The 13,029-nt window shown below is 41.1% G+C and overlaps 1 protein-coding gene across 2 annotated transcripts in view; it reads right to left on the bottom strand.

Annotated features, from left to right (window-relative positions):
* Window positions 1–3,770: 3,770 nt before the first annotated feature.
* The window catches only part of gfra1a (gdnf family receptor alpha 1a), an 87,492-nt gene continuing 78,233 nt past the window's right edge, over window positions 3,771–13,029 (bottom strand). For both annotated transcript variants that reach the window (XM_014154880.2, XM_014154881.1), the window contains 3 exons: window positions 10,418–10,617; window positions 7,191–7,238; window positions 3,771–6,252 (listed from right to left, as the gene is read on the bottom strand). In XM_014154880.2, the coding sequence (XP_014010355.1) occupies window positions 6,097–6,252; window positions 7,191–7,238; window positions 10,418–10,617 (404 nt within the window). In that variant the 3' untranslated portion in view covers window positions 3,771–6,096. The remainder of the gene's footprint in view (window positions 6,253–7,190; window positions 7,239–10,417; window positions 10,618–13,029) is intronic.

The raw sequence follows: 13,029 nt of genomic DNA, 5'->3' as shown, positions 1-13,029 counted from the left end.
TTTCTTCCAATACTAACTCTGCCCAGGGACACAACTACTGTAATAACTACTGTAATAACTACTGTAATAGCTTCTTCCAATACTAACTCTACCCAGGGACACAACTACTATAATATCTACTGTAATAACTACTGTAATAGCTTCTTCCAATACTAACTCTGCCCAGGGACACAACTACTATAATAACTACTGTAATAACTACTGTAATATCTACTGTAATAGCTTCTTCCAATACTAACTCTGCCCAGGGACACAACTACTATAATAACTACTGTAATAACTACTGTAATATCTACTGTAATAGCTTCTTCCAATACTAACTCTGCCCAAGGACACAACTACTATAATAACTACTGTAATATCTACTGTAATAGCTTCTTCCAATACTAACTCTGCCCAGGGACACAACTACTATAATAACTACTGTAATAACTACTGTAATAGCTTCTTCCAATACTAACTCTACCCAGGGACACAACTACTGTAATAACTACTGTAATAGCTTCTTCCAATACTAACTCTGCTCAGGGACACATAACTACTGTAATAAATACTGTAATACCTTCTTCCAATACTAATTCTGCCCAGGGACACAACTACTGTAATAACTACTGTAATAGCATCTTCCAATACTAACTTTGCCAAGGGACACATATCTACTGTAATAACTACTGTAATTTCTTCTTCTAATACTAACTCTGCCCAGGGACACAACTACTGTAATAACTACAGTATTGTAAGAAGAAATTACAGTAGTTATTACAGTAGTTGTGACCCTGGGCAGAGTTAGTATTGAAAGAAGAAATTACAAACTCTGCCCAGGGTCACAACTACTGTAATAACTACTGTACTTTCTTCTTCCAATATTAACTCTGCCCAGGGACACAACTACTGTAATAACTACTGTACTTTCTTCTTACAATACTGTAGTTATTACAGTAGTTGTGTCCCTGGGCAGAGTTAGTATTAGAAGAAGAAATTACAAACTCTGCCCAGGGTCACAACTACTGTAATAACTACTGTACTTTCTTCTTCCAATATTAACTCTGCCCAGGGTCACAACTACTGTAATAACTACTGTACTTTCTTCTTCCAATATTAACTCTGCCCAGGGACACAACTACTGTAATAACTACTGTAATTTCTTCTTCCAATATTAACTCTGCCCAGGGACACAACTACTGTAATAACTACTGTACTTTCTTCTTCCAATATTAACTCTGCCCAGGGACACAACTACTGTAATAACTACTGTAATTTCTTCTTCCAATACTAACTCTGCCCTGGGACACAACTACTGTAATAACTACTGTAATTTCTTCTTCCAATACTAACTCTGCCCTGGGACACAACTACTGTAATAACTACTGTAATTTCTTCTTCCAATACTAACTCTGCCCTGGGACACAACTACTGTAATAACTACTGTAATTTCTTCTTCCAATACTAACTCTGCCCTGGGACACAACTACTGTAATTTCTTCTTCCAATATTAACTCTGCCCAGGGACACATAACTACTTTAATAGCTTGCTAGCTGCTTGTTACTGTACATTTCTGGACATGAACATACATCTGAAGATGATGCTTAACACATGTTGAACCCCTTCTATTTCACCGACTAAATATGATACCAGCACTTTTTTAGATTAGACACGTCCTGTGCAAGGCCAGCTTTATACAAAATGAGTTTCAATAGGACTTCCTTATAAAGCCAGCTCATCTAGTTCACCAATCTCCTCATTAGACCAGTCTCTTACAATACTATTTTGTTAGACCATTTTATCCTTGTTAATTGCCTGAAAGATGTCTTCAGGTACTTCTGCTCATAGTCCAGTGTTTTCTTGAAGTGCAGTTAAAGGTCATCTCCATAGCCAAGGTTCCTTTAGGTCAGCACTATATTGAAACCTCCTCAAGGTCTAGGCCAATAGATTAGGTAACACTTCTTAGTAAGCACATCTCCAATGTGAAATGCAGTTTGACTCTCGTTATCAAACATCTAATTCCCCACATTTACGAGAACTAATGCTCAATATCTTTGTTTTCCTGTTCCCTTTTTTGCCAGAGGGATTTTCATTTCAAGGTTGTATATTGCATTTGTTTGACATTTATACCTTTTATCTTTTTGTCTGAAAAGGCATTATCCACCTTTAGCCATTTGTAACTATTTTTCGCTTTTATATGATTGGAAATATTGTGCATGTGCGTTCGAGGGGGCAAGTTACATAACATTGGTATTATTTGGAAAACATTCCATTCAACTGATACATATTCGTCTCGGAAACCCAGGACTAAAATCTTGACTAGTTGTGTTAGATGCTTGATCAATGTTACGTGTGTCTGTCCACGAGAGATTACCCATGTCTGTCTACAGTATGTACAATATGTAATATGTATTGTTATGATATAACTGTCTGGGCAGCAGGTAGCCTAGCGTGTAAGAGCGTTGGGCCAGTAACTGAAAGGGCGCTGGTTCGAATCCCTTAGCTGACTAGGTGGTCACTCTGGATAACAGTGTCTGATAAATGACTATGGCAAATGTGGACCGGATTAATATAAAAGATACATATCAATCCAAGTTCAATAACTTAATGGTAGGCCTGATACTCGCTACAAAAGCAGCATGAACATCTTCAGTGCTCATTTTCAACATCACTTAGACCCATTTCAATGTATGTTTATCTCAGCTGCTGCTGCTGCGTTCTGTCAATGTCTGTATCACATGTTCTAACATATTATCCCATATTCATTATTTCTGTCCATCTTGAGATGAAGAAAATACCTGCAAGAAACACAGACGTACATGAAGTACCAGGTGACAGATGGTACACTGTTGAAACAACCACAGCAGAGACATTTTAGCCCTGTTTATACCTGCCGCTTACATGCGTCCTGATATTGTCCTGATCTTGCCATATCACTGTACACTTATAAGATCTGATCAAAATCAGTTCACAATGCGATTTTTAATGGTCTACACCTGTCTAAAAATGTGGGCACAATTGGAATGAGGAGAAGAACAGGAAAAATGACGCATGTTAGAACCAGGTATAAACGGGGCTTTTATGTTGATTTCTGAAAATAAAACTGAACAACTTGATGTAATAATTGTGAGGCTTTCTCTAATCTGAGGGATTAGAAAGGTCAACCCCGTTGGCTGTCTTTCTACCCATTCCAACTAAAAAACCCCCTCCTGCGTCCAGGGAAAGGCCATAACTGCAGCCATTGGATACTATTTTCTTGCTCCCTGTGGAAAAGTGCATGCATGACATTTACCCTCCTTTCTGTCACGTTTTCTGTGTTTGTGCATCTGAGTTTATCTGTTTTTGCATTCCATGTTTTGTTCCTAGAATATTTCAGGTGTGATTACCTTGAATTTGACCAGATGTGTTCTGAGAATAATCTAGGCCCAGGGAACAGTCAAACATTTTCAGAACTTTTTTGTGTTTAAGTCATGACGCGAAGATAATTTTTCATTTGACGTTGTCGGACATTTTTCCTGGGAACATTGGAGCTGTTTAGTTGACATGGTACTGCCGAGGCTGATGTCCTCCTCTCAGCATGTCATAGATAAACTGTTGTGTGTCAACACGGCCAATCTTTTCAGCACAGCTCCAGATTCCACCACTCACACAGTTCATCCACAGGTACCAGACAATGGCTACACATGTGTCTAATTAAGCAGACTCTCTCTGTCTCTCTCAGCCAGCAAAACAGAGTTATAACAGGCCACAAAACAACCCCTAAGCAACAGAAAAAACAACCTCACTGTTGGATGAGTCAACATTTTAATTATCATTTAATTTAGATTGTACATTTTCACAAGCTAAGAAGTATTGTGGATAGCTGAGGGATTCTTTGTTTTCAATCTGTATAAACATTGCAATTAGTTTCTTCTAGTTAAACAACCAATGTGATGTAAATGAATACAAATACTCTAGGGTATTTTATTTCTTCACCTGCCTCTTAGTGGGCTTGTTATCCTCCCTCACCCACAAATTCCAACACATTCATCCTCTGTCACTGTGAAATATCAGCAATCTGACTGCAGATACCAATGCGTTAAACCACCCAGCTGCCTCAGACCTCATAGATAAAATGTTAGTCTTTATCCTTTATTGCGTTCCTATCACCCATGTGATATTTTGTACTTTAACCTCTGTGTACGGTCCTATATGCTCCTTACTTGTGCGGGATGTCAAAGTATAATAAATAAAGGCCCAAATAGTAAAAGATAGAAAGAATAAGAGGTTATATACCAAAAAACAAGATCATATTCAGGCAACAGCATAAATGAAACTATGGTAGAATGTGTTGGCTCAGGAAATATAACAGGAGAGCTAGATCAATATCATTTACAATAGTTCCGTCATATGTACTGGGGAAAATATGTCGTTTGCTGTAAAACAAAAATGCTATTCTCTAATGTGATGTATTTTATGGGGAATCTGAATCTGATCTAAATTGCTCACAATGCTCCTGAGCAGGATAGAAATAGACCTTTCTTATCCAATTACTGTTTCAATCAAGTACACACACATCTAATTTTAATGCCTAGTAAATAACATGTAATATATATTATGTTTTGAAAAGCCACAGGAACCCAAGCAGCATGTCATAAATGCTTTAAAATGTCCAGTGGCTAAAGTAATTTGCCGCACATGCCACATGTATGTGTGAAGTGACTGTGTGCTGGGTAGTCCACATGAGGAAATCATTACTTCAAATGTATCTAAAAATGGACTGACATTTTCAACTTGCACATTATATCTGAGAAGTTACATATGGTTATGATACAAGGTTGATACTTTCTCAGCGATTCTCAGGAGACATACAAAATGCTACAATTTACGTACAAGAGTCACATGTTCTGCGTCAGCTTGACTCAGATGCCAGTCATATAAGATTTACAAGTCCTTGTTCCAATAAGATTGACAGTTTTATTGTGAAGGCAACATGACAATAGATTGAGAGCAAATTGATGCTAGTGTGTTGAATGGTTGTGTGTAATTAAAGTGTACACAACAAAGCGTTAATTATGAGAATCCATCTGTCACGTGACCTGTTACAACTCTTAACGCCGTCATCTGTACGGCTGTTGTCAACAGCTCCAGAGCGCTTTACGACGCTTACAGAGCAGTTAGAGTATAAACTCATTCAGGTAGGAATGGTCTGTCTACCAGAGAAAAACCCTACACCCATTCCCCCCTTTCATCCAGTATAGAGAAAATATGTCAAACTGCTTTGATAGACCAAAATAATGTTTGATTCCATAATGTACATTCGCCATATCACCCAAATAGCTCATTGCACATGTTAGGGAGAAACTAACCTTGACATGTGGATGTGAGTGTGTACTGCATGTGTCTTTGCGTGTGTGCTTTTTGCATGCGCTACAATGTCAAAGTGAGCTCTTGAAATTAGTGTTTTGTTGCAGAGGGCCGAGTTAGTGACAAAATGGTGGCGTCCCAACAGAATAATGAGTTCTGTAGACCATTCTAGATGAAAGGTTCCATGGTGGTCTAGCCATCTACTGTCTGTGCTCTGGGCCTTTGTAACTCCATCCCCATCTCCATCTCCAAATGATACCATATCAAAACACACACGCACACCACAGATGAGATATATTGACACCTAAAAAGCTGCCTACCTCATTTAAACCACTGCCATCAAAGTGATGGGGATTTTTTGCTTCTTCAAAGACCTCAGTCTTAACACACAAAGTCCCTTGGATAAAAGCGCCTGCCTAATGACCGTACTATTATTAATACAGTAAATCCCATTGTACCAGGAACTGACAAAAAGCCACCCGCCAAAGTGTATTGGAATGTAGCAATGCATCCTATATTCTCATGATCGCCCAGTGACCGACACAGAAGCTTTTACCTTTGTAAAACAGAAACGGGAGAAACACAGCAAAACTGAGTTACATTGAGATCACTTAGGCACACTGCTTCAACGTAAGCCTCTTCAAACTAGAGTTTAAAAATAATCAGAGAGAAGGGAAATAAAAATACAACAGGTATACTGGGAACAGAGAATATCATTTCGTCTTTATACAAATTTAGTCTGTCCATGTTTTTGAAAGGTAGCATGGCTACAAGACTGCGGCGGGGTAGAGCGCCGCCAGGGTGCAGTGTAGCAGCGCAACCAGTAGGGGCAGCAGTGAGTAGAGGTGTGTATTAGATGATGGCAGCCCGGCTGAATTCCTGGCGATGGAGTTGGAGGTACCGGAGTCGTCGATCTGTGGGTCCTGTGGAGGGAGGGAGGGACAGAGAATGTCAGAGGAGCGATAGAGCAAGTTAAATTAGGCCTGATCAAATGCTTTTTCTGGGGGGACATTTGTGCCATCACTTTGCTTGCTTTTGTCCAACTGTCAAATTGAAGCAATCTGACAAATCCCGGCTGCATCTGTAACACCTGCATTTAAATTGTCCACATTCATGCTCTCTTGGTGCTACACTCGCAAAACACTATAATAAAGAAAAATAAACAATTAGAGAAAGCTGATGTAATCCAAATCAAATAAGGATGTCTTAATAATACCACAAAAGTGTGTGATTAAATTGGCCCATTAGATTAGAAAAAAGGTTGTTTTGAGAACTAAAATGTCAGTTGGCTCTATCATATCCATGTGTTGCTTTGGAGATGAGATTAAAAAAAAGAAGGTATTTGACGCACTAATGAAACGTTGAGCTGAAAAGGGGCCATCTCTTCTCAGGCTGTTTGAACCTGCCGCTGCCTCCTTAAATGTCACTCTACGGAATAATGCTGCTTTATTATGTACAATGACATTTACTGAACTTTAAAAGGCACTAGATAAGCAATGCTCACGTCAGCGTAGAGGACTACAAAGACCATGAGCACATGTGCAAGAGGGGTCGCCTTGACTTCTGTCTGTAGGCCTGTGACCTTTGGCATGAGATCAGGGTCTGAGTAGTAATTACCATAGTCTTTCCTCGTAATTGAAAATCGACACTACTGTTCATACGTGTAATTGTACATAGATCAATGATGAGCTAGGACCCACACAGATTTGTCTGGTTAGGTCATGTGTTCAGGAAAAACTCCTGGCCTTAGTCATAATCAACTGTTAGTTGATAGTTCCGGCTTAAACTTAGTATAATCTTTTTTTTCCTCAAACAAGAGTAATCAGGATAATCAAACTATGTACATATGCTGTACACTTACCACGCAAAGCACACCATCGACTGAAACGTTGGACTTCAGTTTCTGAGCCTGTAAAACCAACAGAGATGGAGAGATATGGTCAAAACCACCCTACTGTGTGTGTTCATGTGTGTGCTGAGTGTGTGCCATTTGAATTTGTTGCAGTGCTCAAACATCAGTGATTTGTTGCTTTGGAAGGCTCTCTGCTGAAGTACATGTCACCGTTGATCCTTCTACAGCATTTAGATCCAGTTTGTTACAGATGACTTGAAAGCGATGGGACTTCCTGTATTTCCCAGACTAGACTGTATGAGGATATGTCTCCAGTCACAGTAAACTGAGATTTTCCTCTTCTTAACCTTTTTTATTTATAATTTGCCCTGAATAAGAGCAAGGCTGCTGTAGGTAATTTCATATCCTGAGACAGAGGCTTATCCAGTTTCATCTGGTATTTACAGGGTCTCAAGTGGACAAAGACCTTGAAGGAAAACTGCTGTTGTCAACAGTAAAACAGAAGTGAGGATCTACATGAGTCACCTGTGTTCAGTGCCCTATGTGAGCCAGTCACTCGCATGCTTTACAATAGGCTACTTGTAGTTTTACATTTAGTTAGAGCTAGACAAAACGGTTTGTGTGTGTGAGTCTGAAGTATTACAAACTTGCCTTGCCACTAAGTGTAAAATTGTGTTTCTGTGGAATAATATCCGTCATTCATACTCTGTTTGGAGGACTGTACTTCGTGAACACATTACGACCAACCAAACATCAAAGCAACACAGAATTGCAAGTATAATGCCTAGCCCACCAACATATGACTGGGACATTCAGTTAGACTGATAGCTAGTCCTGATCAATGTGATGTGGGAGTGTAGAAGACAGTGTGAGGGTGTGTGGATTTGGCTGTAGTGGGAGCTGGATGGGACACAGCAGAGGGAAATGACAGATGTTTGTCATTGCTCACTGAACGGAACCCAGAGCTGTCCCACAATTCATTTCTCTCCCGTTGGCCTAAACCATCCATCAGCTTGACTGGGCATGCAGTTATTGTTTCAGATACACCACCATGCATCATCTACGGGACTTCATGTGGAACGGAGGAGAATCAGACCTGCATCCTTACATGTATGTGTAAGGTGTTGAATACTAATAACCTGTAACCAGATTACCAAGTAAAAAACCTTCTAATACAATCAGTATACAACCTGACCAAGATCTTACAAAAGACGTCATTACATCCAATTTCACCCACTGGGGATGTTGATGCAGAAATGCTGACTGAATTCATATGTTTTACTCATTAACTATTCAAAAGTAAAACTGAATCACTTCTGGGGACCACATTGAATGATCGGTTTTGCTGGTCTTAACTTTCAGGCCCAGGTTGGGGAGCGCTACAGGCCCTGCTGGGCTCAGCAGCAACAGAACAGACTCTCCTTCCTTTTGTTTCAGGTTCTTAGATACGCTAGGAGCCACCTGACTTTAATCTCCGACGTGGGACAAAAGGCATTCCTGCCTGCGCCACTTTCAATACACACAAAGAGAGGCAAAGAGAGGCAAAACCCTCTCACAAGACAAAAAGGACCCTTTCTAATTCAGTTTGAAGCTTATGGTAAAAGAAAAAAAAATCCTGGCAGTTTGAGGAATACACAGTGAAGCTAAATTAGATTTTAGAAAATTAACAAAAGGAAGCAGAAAAAAGCACATCTTTCAAGCTGCTCACAGAGATCCTCACACGGGGAGAAGATGTCTTTTGGCTAGTAGTCTAGTGGGGCCCTAAGTCACTGGACGAGTGCTCAAGCTGTCTGGCAGTACCAGCACAGAGGGTTTCTAATCGATGATGAGAGGAGAGAGGAGTGAATGTTCTTACAGGCCCGTCCCCTGTGTGATTAGAAAGAGCTTGTCTGCCTCCGACAGCCGTCCCTGCTCAACACATGCTCCAGAGCAAACAGGGCTAACTGTGTGTGTGTGTGTGTGTGTGTGTGTGTGTGTGTGTGTGTGTGTGTGTGTGTGTGTGTGTGTGTGTGTGTGTGTGTGTGTGTGTGTGTGTGTGTACTGTATGTATTTGTGTGTGTGTTGTGTGTGTTTGGAACTCCTTGCGAAGTGAGAGCTTTCCTCTGGTTAGAGAGTGTGTGTATCTATAGCCCAATAAACATTTTAGTGGCTGAGTTTGCTTTGTGGAAGCCTTTTGTATTTTGAACAGAAAGACTAAATTCCCACTGATCGAGTTACAATCTTAGATGTTCATCTTAACCTCAGCTCATGTAAATCATCACTGAATGCCCCATCAACCATTATGAGCTCTGATACAACATCAGTGTCTGTAACATTGACAGATCCATCTCCAGCAGGTTGTCTAAGCCAGGAGTCACCCTGACAACATCACAGAGATAACCCACTCCACCCCTGGACCTGAACACTATTTATCCCCCGTCCAGATCAATTGGGGTAATCTATTCTAATTTGTCCTATTAGCATATGAATGCCCTTTCAAATGGCGCTGGCGGAGCATCCAGGGACGCAGCCAGGGACGGAGGACCTCATCAGGCGGGGGGTCGGCTGGCTGGCAGTCAGGCAGGCAGTCATCTGTGTTAATGGGAGATGGGTGGCAGCCGGTGACATTCAGATCAGTGTGGGTGACCACGCGTCACCTTGTCACTTGGTGACACCACCAAGCCTTTATTCCTGAGGTGAATGAAGCCTACATGCCGGCAATGTGGGATTCTCTAGGGCACTAGAGTGTGTGTATGCTGTGTCAAATAGAATCAAATCGAATGTTATTTATCACATGCTTCATAAAACAACAGGTGTAGGAGTGAAATGCTTGTGTGATGGAGTATATAATATATATATATATATATATATATAATATACTATACTGTATATATGTAGTGTGTATGCTGTTTGTGTGAGTGTTTGAATTGCAGTGTGTAGCAGGACGTGCTGACTGACTCACTGAAGGACAGTGTTCTGTCTATGAGAAGGACTGATTCCACTCAGTGTGTACACCACTAATAGACTAACACTTCCATCTGTGTGCCTCAGACTCCTATACTGCAGAGCAACTGTTAGTCCTTTCCAGTTAATTCAGGCTCTGCTGAAATGAGGCAGTATCAGTTCTCAAATCAAATCAATAATGCTTAAATTAAACCAGCGCCTAGCTAAAATAGTTCCCTCAGAATAGATGCTTGGCTGTTGGCCTCCAGGACAGGAGGTCCATGCGGTATGAAATCAGCTGTTGGAACCCTCACCTGCAAGCTGCCACAGAAGTGGTAGAGGGACTCGTCCCCTGCCTTGAGGTGATTGGTGTTTGTGGCGACATCCAGTGAGTTGGGGGACCGGTCCTTAGCCTTCTGGGAAGGAGTGGTGGTGGAGGTGGTGGTCTGCACCGGTGGTATGGGCTGCCACACTCCCACATCTGTCCCGTTCCCAAATGCCTGGATGGCATTGCCTACAGAAAGACCAAACACTGCGTTAGACATCAATGTTGTAGAGAGAGGGAGAGAGAGAGAGAAAGTCCATATGTGGACTTGTTTGTAAGAGACTACATCTGTCCAAAATCTAAAGCGTTTCATAAAGCCATTACTGGAGTAAAACACTATCCATTTAGGCTATCTTTCCCAAACACTATGGAATAGGTGGGAGACAATTTAATTCTATGGAAATACAGCGGGGGAAAAACTAATGTCTAAACTACAACCCTAGTGAGTGTGCTTAAGTTCGGCTGATGGATATGAATATATTAGCTAAGGCCATAATAATAATAATAACAAAGTGATGATGTGGCCTTTTACCCAACACATTAGAGTGCATACAATGTTCCTGGTCTATCTTTGAAGTGAAGCAGACAGGCAGATGTGAAGCTAGATGGATCAGTGTTATGCACCGCTCACAGAATAATTCAACTATTTCTTCCCTGGGTCATTGAATCCATTTAAACTGTGAGCCAACACTTTGGAAAAGAACGGACATGCTTTTTATTATTATTTTTTACTTGTCAGCTCATTTAGCCTTGAATCGTCTAAGGCTGTATAGGGCCACACCTCTTAAATGCTGGCTGTGAGTGAATCAATGAAAGCTGGTTTCATTATCTTGCGGTGAAGAAAGCGGGTGTGCCACTGAGCCTATCCTAGTGCACTAATACTTTGTGCTAGCACAGCGGAGGCCCGATGAGTGTACTGAATTTGTTGATAAGGTCTTTTATGGAGCTTTGTTCTCAACAAAGGCTAATTAGAGACACCGCATTAGACGGTGTCGTCTGTCACGGCTGATGAGGTGCTTTTCTAGTTCGGAAGGGTGCTTTTTTAGTTTCAAATTTAGGCACAATGCTTGTGCTGTGATAATGTACATGAGTTTAGCTCCTATTTAGCTCTAGCTCAGTGTCAGGGCTTTCAATGGAGTTTGAGGAATCAGCAGCACTTGAGAAATTCTAACATGTATAACCTGCCAGTCAAGCCCCTGAGAATACATACTGTAATTCATTCCTAATAGGATGAGTGTATTCCTACAGGCATCGACTACACTCTTAGGAATAAAAGGTGCTATCTAGAACCTAAAAGGGTTATTTGGCTGTTCCCATAGGAGAACCCTTTAAAGAGACCTTTTTGGTTCCACGTAGAACCCTTTTGTTTCTAGTTATAACCTTTTGGGGTTTCATGTAGAACCCTTTCCACAGATGTTTCTACATGGAACCCAAAAGGGTTCTACCTGGAACTGAAAATGTTTCTCCCTCGAACCAAAAATGGTTCTCCTATGGGGACAACCGAAGAACCCTATTGGAACCCTTTTACTAAGAGTGTGAGTGTACAAACTGGACCCTGTGTCTTATTCTTGCTGACAGACGAGAGTGGGGTTTAACACTGGGCCTTTACTCTGCAAACACTGAGCAATGTTAGAATCCAGACACCCAGGAAGGCCAGGCAGGCTGTTCCAGCTGCACAAGAATGCAGTGTTTGTCTTACCAAGAGGAGAGGTAAATCCCATGTTTAAACACAGGGAATATCACACTGTGTGCAAACAGCCTTGAATCTGCCACTTAATCGTTTCTGTTTCCCTTCATCAAGTGCAAACGGCACATGATATCATATCACTTAGTGACATTTACATCAACCAAAACACTGACCGCATGACCGTCTGTTGAACCAAACAAATAGGCCCATTTTGCTATGGCTGTATTCATTAATCTAGCAAGGCAATATTTTGAATAATGTAGAAGTGTGTCGTGTCCACCCCTCTCGACCCTTTTCGCCAACGTAAAAAAAGTTTCAAGGCGTTCGTAAAATCACTCTAGTTATCTACTCCGATTTTAGAGAACTCTTGTCCGTGTGCCAGAGCGCAGAATAACTGATGAATTTACGAACGCTCAACACCCGTTGAATATGGCCGTGTCAGTAAACGTCGGCCAAAAAGCGTAATTAAATTGTTGCCAGCTGCAGTTAGTCATTAGCGCTCATGAAAACAGCCTTACCAGCTCTGCTAGGGCGAGTAAAATGGTCAAAGTGAGGTGTTCTCTCATTTATGTCTGGAAGTAGCTAGCAAGCTAGTCAACGTTAGCTTGGGTGCTTAACTGCCGTTGTGAGGTCAGAACGCTCAGCCAACGCTCTGAATTTACGAACGGACAATCTAACGCTCTGAATTTACGAACGGACAATTTGACAACGCTCTGAATTTACGAACGTCCAGAGCACACTCGGAGCGCCCTCCAGATTGAATTTACGAGCGACTCGACCTAGAAAGCTAATTTTCTAAGGGCCTCCCCTTTATTTTATTTATTTATTTCACCTTTATTTAACCAGGTAGGCAAGTTGAGAACAAGTTCTCATTTACAATTGCGACCTGGCCAAGATAAAGCAAAGCAGTTCGA

The sequence above is a fragment of the Salmo salar genome, chromosome ssa18, assembly GCF_905237065.1.
Source record: "Salmo salar chromosome ssa18, Ssal_v3.1, whole genome shotgun sequence".
In the NCBI taxonomy this organism is placed as follows: Eukaryota; Metazoa; Chordata; class Actinopteri; order Salmoniformes; family Salmonidae; genus Salmo; species Salmo salar.
This window is presented reverse-complemented; position numbering and strand designations above follow the sequence as displayed.